This window comes from Topomyia yanbarensis, chromosome 3, assembly GCF_030247195.1.
Source record: "Topomyia yanbarensis strain Yona2022 chromosome 3, ASM3024719v1, whole genome shotgun sequence".
Taxonomy (NCBI): domain Eukaryota; kingdom Metazoa; phylum Arthropoda; class Insecta; order Diptera; family Culicidae; genus Topomyia; species Topomyia yanbarensis.
Window position 1 is genome coordinate 22,087,063 of NC_080672.1, and position 12,226 is coordinate 22,099,288.

A 12,226-nucleotide genomic window follows, 5' to 3' on the forward strand; every position below is an offset into this window, starting at 1 on the left:
CAAAGGGGCCAAGTGAACTAAGTTTGAAATCCTATTGCATATTCCCCAGCACAAGTGACTGTAAATACCAATCAAAGTGTGTGCAACCGATTCGCGTCCGAATTTCGTGATTTCGCCGGGAAGGATTTTCGTCCGCGTCGGGAAGGATCTGATCGATACCGTCCGCGTCGGGAAGGATAACTCGATAACGTCCGCGTCGGGAAGGAGAATTCGATATCGTAATCCGCGATCGTGCGAATATAAATCGGTGCACAATGTCGAAGAAAGAACTCGGAAAAAGATTGAGTGAGTTGATGGTGATCAGAAAGGGTCTGTACGTTGTTCGCGACTCTGTAGAAAAATTTGTGGCACATTATAACTACGAAAGAGATGCGTGTCAGATTTTTGTTCGATTGGAATCATTGGATAGGATGTATCGTGAATTTCTGGAAGTGCAAGGTGAGATTGAGAGAACCGATGATTCAGACAATCTTGATGATCATCTCACAGAACGGGCTGACCTTGAAATGCGATACTGTGAAGCCAAAGGTTTTCTGCTGTCGGTTCGAATGCCTGATCCAAACCAGACGGTTTTGAATACGTCAATGATCGCTCCTGCGCCGCATCCATCCAGCAGTTTTCATTTAAGGCTGCCAAAGATAGATCTCCCTAAATTCAACGGTGACTTTTCTCGATGGTTATCGTTCCGCGATACGTTTAGCTCAATGGTCCACAGCAATGACGATATCCCTCAAGTGGCCAAGCTCCAGTATCTCCTTCAGTCTCTCGTAGGTGAAGCAAGAAAACCGTTCGAAAGTGTCGATATCGAAGCTGACAATTATGCTTCTGTGTGGGATGCTCTTTTGAAGAGATATGACAACCGTCGCTTCCTTAAAAAACAGCTTTTTCGAACCCTTCATGATCTACCACCGATGAAGAAAGAATCTGCTCAAGAATTACACGAGCTCGTCGATGAATTTCAACGTCATGTGAGAGCTCTCGCCAAACTGAACGAACCAATTGAACATTGGGATACTCCACTCGTCAATATGCTGTCCTATAAGCTCGATCCAGCAACGCTCCGCGCATGGGAGGAAAGGAGCAGTCAAGATGAGGAAGTGATCTTCGATGACCTCGTCGACTTCCTATATCAGCGAGTACGAATCTTGAAATCCGTTGCGTCAGTCGGCTCAAGCAAAGGTGGCCGGCACCAGCGTCCCTCCGAAGAAAAGTTTTCATTCACGAATAGCAGCGAATGCAGTTGCTTCCGAAGGCAAGTCATCCGCTCCTTCTTGTCTTGCATGTTCCGAGAGTCACTATCTGTTCCAGTGTCCGGCCTTTGCCAATATGGCCATCAACCAACGTCGTGAGTTAATCTCCCAACGAAAGTTATGTTGGAATTGCTTCCGCACTGGTCATGCGGCTAGAAGTTGCGGATCAAAGTTCACATGCCGCATCTGTCGAGATCGCCATCATACGTTGCTACACGATTCCAACTCGTCATCCAAAAGCTCTGTTACTCCAGCAGTGACGTCGACTCCTCCAGCCCAAAAATCGAATCCACCCACGTTGCCAAATGTGGGAAATGCAGGACCTGCCACTCCCCAAGTGAGTCTGCCGGTCCACTCCTATTCCAGTACAGTCTTGTTGGAAACAGTTGCACTCCACGTCGTCGACGATCAAAGGAAAATCTTCGAAGCCAGAGCGTTATTGGATTCCGCCTCGATGTCAAACTTCATGTCGAAGAAACTTGCCAATCTTCTTTCCAATCGTCAATCCAAGGTTGATATCGATGTGGTAGGAATCGGTCAGTCCATGAGAAAACTGAAGCGGACTGTAACTGCCACCGTACGGTCTCGAATTCCGCCGTTTTCTACGAAGCTCGAGTTTTTAGTCATCGATAAACCTACCACCGATCTACCTACAATGCCAGTGCCTACATCATCGTGGAAATTTCCAGATATAAATCTTGCCGATCCGCAGTTTCACACTCCCAGCCAAGTGGACGTCGTTATAGGCGGAGAAACATACTGGGAACTCCATACTGGCAAAAAGATGTCCCTTGGACCAGGTCAACCACAAGTTATCGAAACCCTGTTCGGTTGGACTGTATCTGGTCCAGCACCGCACAATTCATCCATTGCTTCACCCAGATGTTTTCTGACTGCCACTGACGACCGGCTCGAGGTCGTTCTTCAACGGTTTTGGGAAATGGAAACAATCGTCGATCAACCTACCCATTCAACTACAGAAAAACGATGTGAGGATTGGTACACAGCAACTACAATTCGCGATTCGTCCGGTCGTTACAAAGTTCACCTGCCCAAGGTGGACGATCCAGAAATCGTTTTAGGCGAATCTAGGGCTATAGCAACACGAAGGTTACTTAGTCTTGAACGCCGATTAGAGAGAGACACCAACGTGAAGTCAGCATACCATCTTTTCATGGACGAATATGAGCGTCTTGGTCACATGAAGCGACTGAACGAGCCAATAGATGACTGCAAGGAACATTGCTATTTGCCACATCATCCCGTCTTCAAACTTTCCAGCACTACAACGAAAACGAGGGTGGTGTTCGACGCGTCGTGCAAGACGACATCGGGATTCTCTTTGAACGACCGATTACTAGTCGGCCCAGTTGTCCAGCATGATCTGTTGTCCTTGATTATGCGGTTTCGGATTCACGCCATCGCCTTAATCGCCGACATTGAAAAAATGTACCGGCAAGTGCTGATCCATCCCGAAGATCAGCCACTCCAAAGAATCCTGTGGCGCACAAATGCTACTGATCCCATCGCCACCTACGAACTACAAACAGTCACCTATGGGACAGCATCTGCGCCATACCTAGCAACAAAAACGCTTCAACAGCTATCACACGATGCAGGTTACCGGTTTCCCGTCGCCGCAGAACCCGTTATGGACGACTTCTACGTTGATGATTTTTTGTCTGGAGCCGCTGATGTGAAGACAGCACAGTGTATTCAACGTGAAGTTTCCTCTATGCTTGACTCAGCCGGTTTTTCTCTGAAGAAATGGGCTTCTAACTCCGTTGAAGTCCTGGAGGGGGTCCCTGAAGAAGATCGAGCAATTCAACCTTTCTTCGATCTGCAGGACGAGCAGTCTGTCAGCACCCTCGGTTTAATATGGGAACCCAAAACCGACACTTTCCGTTTCAAAGTACAATTACCTCTGCCCGCTGCTGTCCTGACAAAGCGAAACGTGATGTCATACATAGCTCAAATTTTTGATCCGCTAGGATTGGTGGGTCCCACCGTCATGAAAGCCAAGCTTTTTATGCAGTGTTTGTGGGCATTGAAATCGGCCAATAATAAACGTTACGAATGGGATCAACCACTGCCACAAAAACTCCAGAACGAATGGAAACAGTTTCATACCACCATCGATCTACTCCGTCAGCTTAAAATACCACGCTTCGTTTCCCTAATCAACGCAGTTAGCATGGAGTTTCATTTTTTTGCGGATGCGTCAGAAAAAGCATACGGGACATGCTGCTACATCCGTGCCAAATCGTTGCAACAAGTCTCCGTCCAGCTCCTTGCCTCGAAATGCAAAGTTTCGCCACTCTCCGTACGGCATTCGATTGCCAGGCTGGAACTTTGTGCTGCCCGATTATCCATCCAACTCTACAAGAAAGTTGCTGCCGCTTTGAAGGTTTCACCAACCAGTGTCTACTTCTGGTCCGATTCTACCACAGTTTTACAATGGCTGCGCTCACCTCCGGGTCGTTGGAAGACCTTTGTAGCCAACCGTGTGTCCCAGATCCAGCAAGCCACACCGATCAGCAACTGGAAGCACATCGCCGGTGTCGACAATCCAGCCGATGATATCTCCCGTGGTCTGAGCCCGCCAGAGATCCTGAACAGTTTGAGGTGGTGGAATGGAACACCGTGGCTCTCACTGCCACCCGAAAGTTGGCCCGTTGGAGCATTGCCAACTGACGATTCTCTAGAGACTACGAAAGAAAGCAGAAAAATACCGATAATTGCGATGACTGTCACTCAAAGCAATTTTAACGACTTCTTGTTCAATCGATATTCTGATTACACCAAGCTCCGTCGAACTACCGCCTATTGTCTGCGTTATCTTCAGAAGCTGCACGACCGTGTCATCAACCGTCGCATCCACCATGAAACCCGCGGTCAATTAACGCTGAAACAAATCGTCATTGATTCCACCCACGCACTAACCACCGATGACCTGCTGAAAGCCGAAATCGCCTTGTGTCGTATGGCTCAACGAGAAGATTTCCCGGAAGAATTCAATGACTTGACTGGGGGCGAACGAATTGTTAAGTCGAGTGCCATGAAGTTCTTAAGCCCTCAGTTAGACGATACTGGAATCATACGTGTTGGAGGTCGCCTGAGCAACGCAAACTGCTCCGAACCGATGAAACATCCTATCATACTCCGAGCAAAACATTCCCTGAGTGTACTTCTAGCATCTCACTACCACAAACTCCTGTTACATGCCGGTCCTCAACTCATGCTTGCCAGCCTGCGTCAAAAATTCTGGATTCTGGGAGGCAGAAACCTGGTACGCCACACATACCACAAATGTCACACCTGTTTTCGCAGCAAGCCGGTGTTGATCCAGCAGAGCACTGCCGATCTACCAGCCTCTCGTGTCACTCCCACGCGTCCATTTTCGGTTTGTGGCATCGATTATTGTGGGCCCTTTTACATTAAATCGCAAGTCCGCAAGCGTGGGCCTACAAAAGTATACGTGGCCATCTTCATATGTTTTTCTACACGAGCGATCCACATTGAGCTCGTAAGCGACCTCTCTACTGCTGCCTTCTTGGCTGCCCTTCGCCGTCTGGTTGCTCGTCGCGGAAAGGTGAGTGAACTTCACTCCGATAACGCAACGGCCTTCAAAGGGGCCTCCCACGCACTCAATCGGGTTTATCGAATGCTCAAGGCAGAAGAAGCCGATCGCAATCAGATTTTCAGCTGGTGCACCAACAATGAGATACGGTGGAAATTTATACCACCGCGCGCACCGCACTTCGGTGGACTGTGGGAAGCCGCAGTTAAATCTGCCAAATCCCACCTACTAAAGGAAATGGGCAACACTACTGTCGCGTACGAGGACATGTTGACCTTACTTGCACAGGTCGAAATGTGCCTAAATTCACGTCCATTAACACCACTACCATCCGATGCTTCTGATCTAGAAGCTTTGACTCCGGGGCACTTCCTAGTCGGGTCGAGTCTTCAAGCTGTTCCTGAACCATCCATGAAGGACGTCGCTGAGAATCATCTCAACCATTGGGAACAAACACAACGGCACCTACAACGAATCTGGGCCCGATGGTATCCGGAATATTTACAACAGCTCCAGTCCAGAGCAGCGAAGGGTTGCAATCCGCCGGTATCTATCGAACCAGGCAAAATCGTGGTCATCAAAGAGGACAATCTGCCACCTACACAGTGGCCCCTTGGAAAAATCGTCGCCGTTCATCCTGGAGCTGACGGAATCGTCAGAGTCGTCACACTGAAAACAGCGTCCGCAGAGAACGTCGTGAGACCCGTGGCGAAATTGGCGCTCCTACCGATGCCAAGTGATCCTGTTCAACGAGCTCCTGTAACACAAAATCATTAGAGCAGTACTACACATGCTCGATGCGAAGTTGGATACCGTACAGGTAATTGCATTTCCAATAAATTAATTCACCCCGTATGATCTACCTGGTCTTCTTTTCCCGGTTGAACGACGAGGATTATCGCACCACTGCATTCAACTACTTCTGGCCTGCATCCTCTTGATCTTCACTAAACCTGCATCTGCTGACAAAACGAAACATGTGGAGAAGAATGTATTCAGTCAAATACAAGCCACGTCACGGAGGAGGAAATTAAGAAGATACAGACAAGCCAATGAAGTACAAAAAATTAAAAATATTTGAAATATGAAGAATATTTCAAAGGTGGCCGGAATGTAGGAAATTTGAAGTATTTCAACTTAAATCTAAACTAAACTTAAATAATTTTCTAAAACTTATAATTATAATTAATCGCCAGTTTAAAAAGAACTACACATAAAGCTAAATTCGCCTAGCCTACTTATACCTAGTGCCTTATATACTATTGCTTACATGCTATACCAAATCACGCACTGAATCTGCAACGAGAGAAGCAACCGATAACAGAGATAGCAGATTGAATTTTTTGTTAGGTAAAATTTAGCACTGTCGTCCAGTTAGCACTGGCTCGGCTCGATCAGTTCAAGTTCACCTCCAGAAGGGTAAGGAATAAAATTGTCATCAGCACAGCATACAAGTTTTTTTACCCTACGATCACGTTTCCCGGCACTTGTAAAATATCGTCGCGAGTATTTTTCTATTGTGCCCGTCACTAGCCTTCGGCCAGCCGCTATTGCGGAATAGAAACCCTTCGACCTGGCATTACGAGTCCCGTTGGCTCGAACAATCATATTGAAGTATCCTTTAAGGAAATAACTTTTTGGTGGTGACAGCCTCGGATGGTAAGAGCGCAAATGTTCGAAATTTTTTGAATTACTCTGGAAGCTGATAAAACTCGATGAACATTTTATTCTATTGTATATACCTCAAGAAATCTTCACTCAAATAAAAGATGAAGAACGAATGAACATCGAATGAACGAATAAACAAATTGCACATCTCTAAAATAGGCATGTATAAAGCACATCAAGCCATTCATGCCCATGTTGTTTGTAAACAACAACGTTTTTAAACTGCTAAAACTTTTGATTTAGGCAGAATTTACTCACAAAAACAAGGAAGACCAGTAACTGTGATTTTTAGAACTTAGAACTGAAGTTATTGCTATTGGTCTGATATAACTCTGCTGGAGCAGTACCACCAGAGATATTGACAGATAGCGTTGATAAATGAAATTTTGATATATCTTCATTATTTTCCATTATTGTTGTAAACTGCTAAAGCGTATCTTCGACTTTCTTTTCCTAGCATACAGAATATTGAAAACTTTCCAGGAGAATTGTGTTGAGCACTGGAAGGTAAATATTGAGCTGCTTCCAGCACTGCGAAAAAAGCATATTTCAAAGCGAGTTTTTCGTGTTCCTTGAACCCTATGAACGCTAGAAAAAAGTGGGGCATGTAAGGATTAACTTAGATATATAACCTAGAAGCACAGCTCATGAAAAAAAGAATGATGCATTTTATTATTCATTCAACGAATATACGAATATTGCTGGTGCTATATTGATATATTCTTAAGCACAGTGACTGTATTCTCGAGGCCATCACAAATAGAACTATGGAAACTCTTTGATGTGTGTGTGTGTGTGTGTGTGTGTGTGTGTGAGAGAGAGAGAGAGAGTTTATTTCTGTACTGTGATGAGTTACCGAAACGAAAAAGGTATCGTCACAAACGTAGAATCCGTAGCCTAATGTAGATAACACTGCCAGTTTTCATTGGATCCAAGACTTAATGTCTGTTAATTATTTTGTTCCCATTTTTTTAGTTAACAACCCATTGAGTCAATTTTTTAATTATTGTAACGGCATTTAATTAGCCAGGAACTGTAAGGTGAAGTATATTTTTCATTATTAAGATCCGTAGTACTCTAGGGAGTGCAAGGAGTTGAAGGAAGAAAGTTTAGCAAAGCGTGGAAAGGGTCATATTAGCAAGTTTAGAGTTTCCCGGCGGCTTAACCCTCTGTCTGCTACCGCAGGTGTCAGGATCTTTTGGCATTAGAAATGCGAATCATCTAAATTTGCAGCATGTCCGTACGACCGTAAAGTAACTTTGTATTTCAGGCTGTCGGAACCGATCTTCAACTTCTTGCTCTTCAGTACTATGGCTCTTAATATTGAAAAGTATTCTTCACCTTCCAGTCCCTTGCCAATTAAATGCCGTTACAACAGTCTGTTCATTATTTTTTTTTATATTTGGATGCATTTGTATTGGTAATACATCTAAATGGCTAAAATTTTGCTTGTATTAAAACTGAAAGGATATTTTCTTCATCTCGTCTACAGAAAAATAGAAAAAAAAATCTCTACACGTGTAAGGGTTAAATATCTTGCATGGTATTTTTCGAAGTTATATGAAGGTATGGTATAGCAAAGCGTAATTTTTTCGTAACCTGAAAAACAAGCAACATCTCTAACGAATGCCTTCCGATTATTTTTATATTTTTGTGAATTATGCCTATCGTCCATTATGCCTAACGTACATTATGCCAATCGTCCATTATGCCTAACGCCTATTATGTCTAACGTTCTTATGCCTAACGTATTTATGCCAAACATCGCGTCCAATGAGTGTAAAAATACCATCGCACGAGCTCGCCAAAGAAAATTGACCTTCTATCTATTCTACTCTATATAGAAGAATGCATAAGGTGGTTTGTCATTTACCGATAAGTTCAATAATATTGGTAATCGATCGCTCGTCAGAATTCTTTTGTCGATCTGTAGTTTTTAACATTAGTATTTTTATCAGACAACAACTATTAGTTGTGTATTGAACGACAGTTATCGGGTTTTAGTGAATATGGAGTGCAGAAAAATGAGTATGTTTATATATGTTTTCTAAGAAATAGTCTTCAGATTATTCAGTTTCACTTAAACTAGGCTTCAACTGTGCAAATCTGCGCCCAGAATACCTAGAGTATTGAATGCTTTGTATATGTTTGACGAGATAATACAGGACGAAAAAAAGTTATTTAAATTCATATTGTGCATCTTGAAATTATTTAGCTCACATATTATTTTTCCAAAATTAAATAATATTACCTTATTAGACGCTACTATTTGAAACACATGTCGGAACATTCGATGTACGAGGCCAACGGCTCACTCCACTTCGTACCACAACGATGTTTTGGAATACGTATTTTTTAAGAAAGCCCGTTGCGATTCATATGATATCAGTATTTATAATTTACAAATTAACTTAAAGTCTTTTTTAAAATAATTAGTACCCTAACGAGGGTATTTTTATTCATCCAAAAACTTTTATTTTTACGGTGAGTAAATTATTTGTATTCATAAAAACTACTTTTAGGGAAAAATTTCAATTAATTTCAAATTATGTCGTGAACTTGCTATTATGAACAACATTCCGAAATTGGTTTGTAAGTTGGTTCACGAGATACCATACTCAGTGAAAACGATACGCACAAAAGCACAAAATCTGCTGTTTCGATAATTTTCAATAAAAAATCATATTTTTTTACAAGCGCATCAAAACATGTAGGAGGAACTGGGTCAATTCAGAGCTAGTAAGGGTTTATGAACTATAGAACTGGAGCGTGTCAACCGATTCACAAATAAATATTTTTTCCTGAATGCCTGATCAGTTGCGTACATAAAAGGTCCGAACCCTTTTCCAGTTGGCGCTACTCATTTTCTATCAATTTTTTTGCAATAGAAATGAATCCCTGCTTTGACCTAAGTTATACCTATTTGATTTTCACTAAATTTCGAATTGTGAAATAAAAAGTTCTCATTGATATATAAAACTTTGCAGTAAATATACAATAAAAAGTAAGAGCTGGGCCAAATTACCTAAAAATAGGTTATGAACTATAACTTCGAAATCTGTCAACCGATTTCCAAAAACTTGTGTTTTCTTGAAAGCTCCACCGACTGCGCATACTTTACTCTTGAAAAGTATAGTTGATAGTCTCGTCCAAAACAAGATATTAAATAAAAGATATTATTCGGCAGATCCAAAATCACGATAATGGACTTGATATAATTAATTGCTGTTGCCAATAAAAATCTTGTTTTCGACTTACATATTTTCAAAAAAAAGTGCTCCGAAAAAACATTCGCCCCTAGTGCACGCACACGAAAACTGAGATCCGCAAAATTTTGTGAGATAGAACAGAGCTACACGACAGCCGTGAAAATGATACATACGCTTTTCATAATATTACCCTAGCTGAGAAACCGACTTGGCCAGCGGTCCACTTCCACCTACTATTTGATACTCTAAAAATTGTTAGAGCAAAAAATTATAATAAATAAAAGTGAATGATTCATGTAATAAGAAAGGCTTCATCACACTGTTAGGTAGATATAATCATTTTTAATGCAAAATTTGGATCCAGCGACCTAAACTAACGAAATGTAGTTTTGTATCAATAATTGCATTGCATATATTCATGACCGCCTCTCTCCAGGAATGGAACCACTATACACAGTGGCCAGAGGCTGACCAAAACCTCGAAAAAAATGTAAATTTATGGTGACATTATATTCTTTTATTGTTGTACTACCATTCAGTTACAAATTTCTGATTTCTCAGAATAGTTGAATGCGTATTAACTTTTTTGTAACACTTTAAAATTCAAGATGTAGAATGTCTCCAGAACAAATATATATGGAGAATAAAATGTTTGCTATTCTAAATATTTAGAATCAAGTCTTCTTTTCGTCTAGATAGATATCTTCGCATGCATTCTTGCGAATAGTGCTGTTGACGCATGTCTTATACCCAACCTGACAACTCGCGATATTTGTACTGTCAGAGTCAATATGACTATTGATAACATAAACAAGAAATACATCTATTGTTCGGCATATTTGCCGCATAATGAACCATCACCTTCTGATGATTTCAAAAGGGTTGTATCAAACGGTGGCAGAAATGGGTTTCCTCTCATAATCGGCGGAGATGCAAATGCCAACGACATCATTTAGGGTAGCTCAGATATAAATTCAAGAGGCGCCGAATTGATGCAATACTTAAGCACTACAAATCTGCACATACTTAATGTAGGAAAGCACCCAACATTGGCACGAGTTGGCAGAGTAGTGGTGTTAGATGTTACTCTTTGCTCTGACAGTATTACGCATGAGTTGGCACACTGGCTCGTACCAAACGAGCTCGAACCGTCGTTAGCACTTAGTTCGACAGATTCGAGATCCAAATTAGTAATGGCATGTCCAACTCAAGTCGAAGAACTCAGCATTTCAAATACTATCTACCTTCTATGGATACCCGGTCATTCCGGAATTTGGAAATTAATGTGCAGACGAATTAGCTAGAGCAGGCGCTGCGTCTGACGTCATTGGGCTAGAATCAGTTCTACCACTGTCGATAAGTTGGATAAAGCAAAGGATTCGCTCTTGGGCTGCCTCCGAACATGCCACCAATTGGCGTAGCGTACAAACTTGCGTTCAAATGAAGACTTTTCTGCCTGATGTCAGTTCGAAAATGTCAAAGAATTTGCTGTATTTTTCCAACCACAATTGCAGTATTCTAGTCAGGGCATTGACTAGACATTGCACACTCACTATTCAGCGTGCTGAGTATTATTCGTATGATCTTTGTGAGTCCGATTCCGGAACATTATATGATTGGATATGTAACTGCCCAGCAGTATTGCAAATGCGTATCCGGATTTTTGGTTCTCCATGCATGGAGCTATGCACAAAGAGATGAAGCTCGAGGATATGTTATTGTTCCCAACCCAGTGTGGTAAAGAGCTATAGTTTTAACCGTATTTGAATGACAATATCTCTTCGGGTGTGTTGTCGTTCTGTTATCTCAATATCCCCTCGGGGGTATTGATATATCCGTTCACTGTTTAAATAAAAATTCTAAATATCTCGGGGGGGTTGGAAGTTTTATTCCTGCTATTGTAGCACCTGTAGATTGTTCAGCATCCTTCCAGGGGTGCAGAATGCTCCTTTTTAATTATTCTGTGTCGTTATTTGTCTTACCCCGAACATTTCCACTTCCTCAATCCTTCCCATCAGGTAAATGATGAAAAAGCAAACATGGCAAGGAACATATCACCGATCAACATGGGGAATGTGCCATTTGAACCAGTCGCTACTGATTCCTGATAGGTATAATTCCAATTTTTCGAATTTATGCAACTGTTGTTGTTTTGAATTAACCATCTTTGTGGTCACATTACCATGCTTCGTTGGTTCTGAAAGTGGTGTAGACCTGTTGTAACAGAAAATTGTAGTTTTTCTAGTTATTTCTCAAACATCATACATCTTCAAAAAACCAAGCATAGGTCTTTCACAGAAAAACTAATAAATTTTGCTACCTGTTTTCCGTTATCCAAATCTAGCTTTGCGTACTTCTAGCATTATGATCAAGGATAAAAATCAAGTCTTATTTAACGATATAAATTCCGTTCGTGATGTTTGCTAAATTACTAATTTTCATCCTGTTAAATCACTAAAACAGATGAATTTATTAAAACCATCAGCACAGAAAAATTTACGATTTAAGCAAAGGCTAAG

General features: G+C 41.9%; 1 protein-coding gene across 1 annotated transcript; it reads left to right on the forward strand.

Moving 5' to 3' along the window:
• Positions 1-254: 254 nt before the first annotated feature.
• LOC131686826 (uncharacterized) lies at positions 255-5,607 on the forward strand. Its single transcript, XM_058970820.1, has 2 exons — positions 255-1,097; positions 1,165-5,607. Exons 1-2 carry the CDS (start codon positions 255-257, stop codon positions 5,605-5,607), a joined length of 5,286 nt encoding a protein of 1,761 aa, XP_058826803.1.
• Positions 5,608-12,226: the final 6,619 nt, after the last annotated feature.

Coding starts and splice junctions, on each gene's coding strand:
- LOC131686826 (XM_058970820.1), top strand. CDS start 255: ATGTCGAAGAAAGAACTCGGAAAAAGATTGAGTGAGTTGATGGTGATC. Junction 1,098..1,164: donor GGAGCAGTCAAGATGAGGAA/GTGATCTTCGAT, acceptor CCGTTGCGTCAG/TCGGCTCAAGCAAAGGTGGC.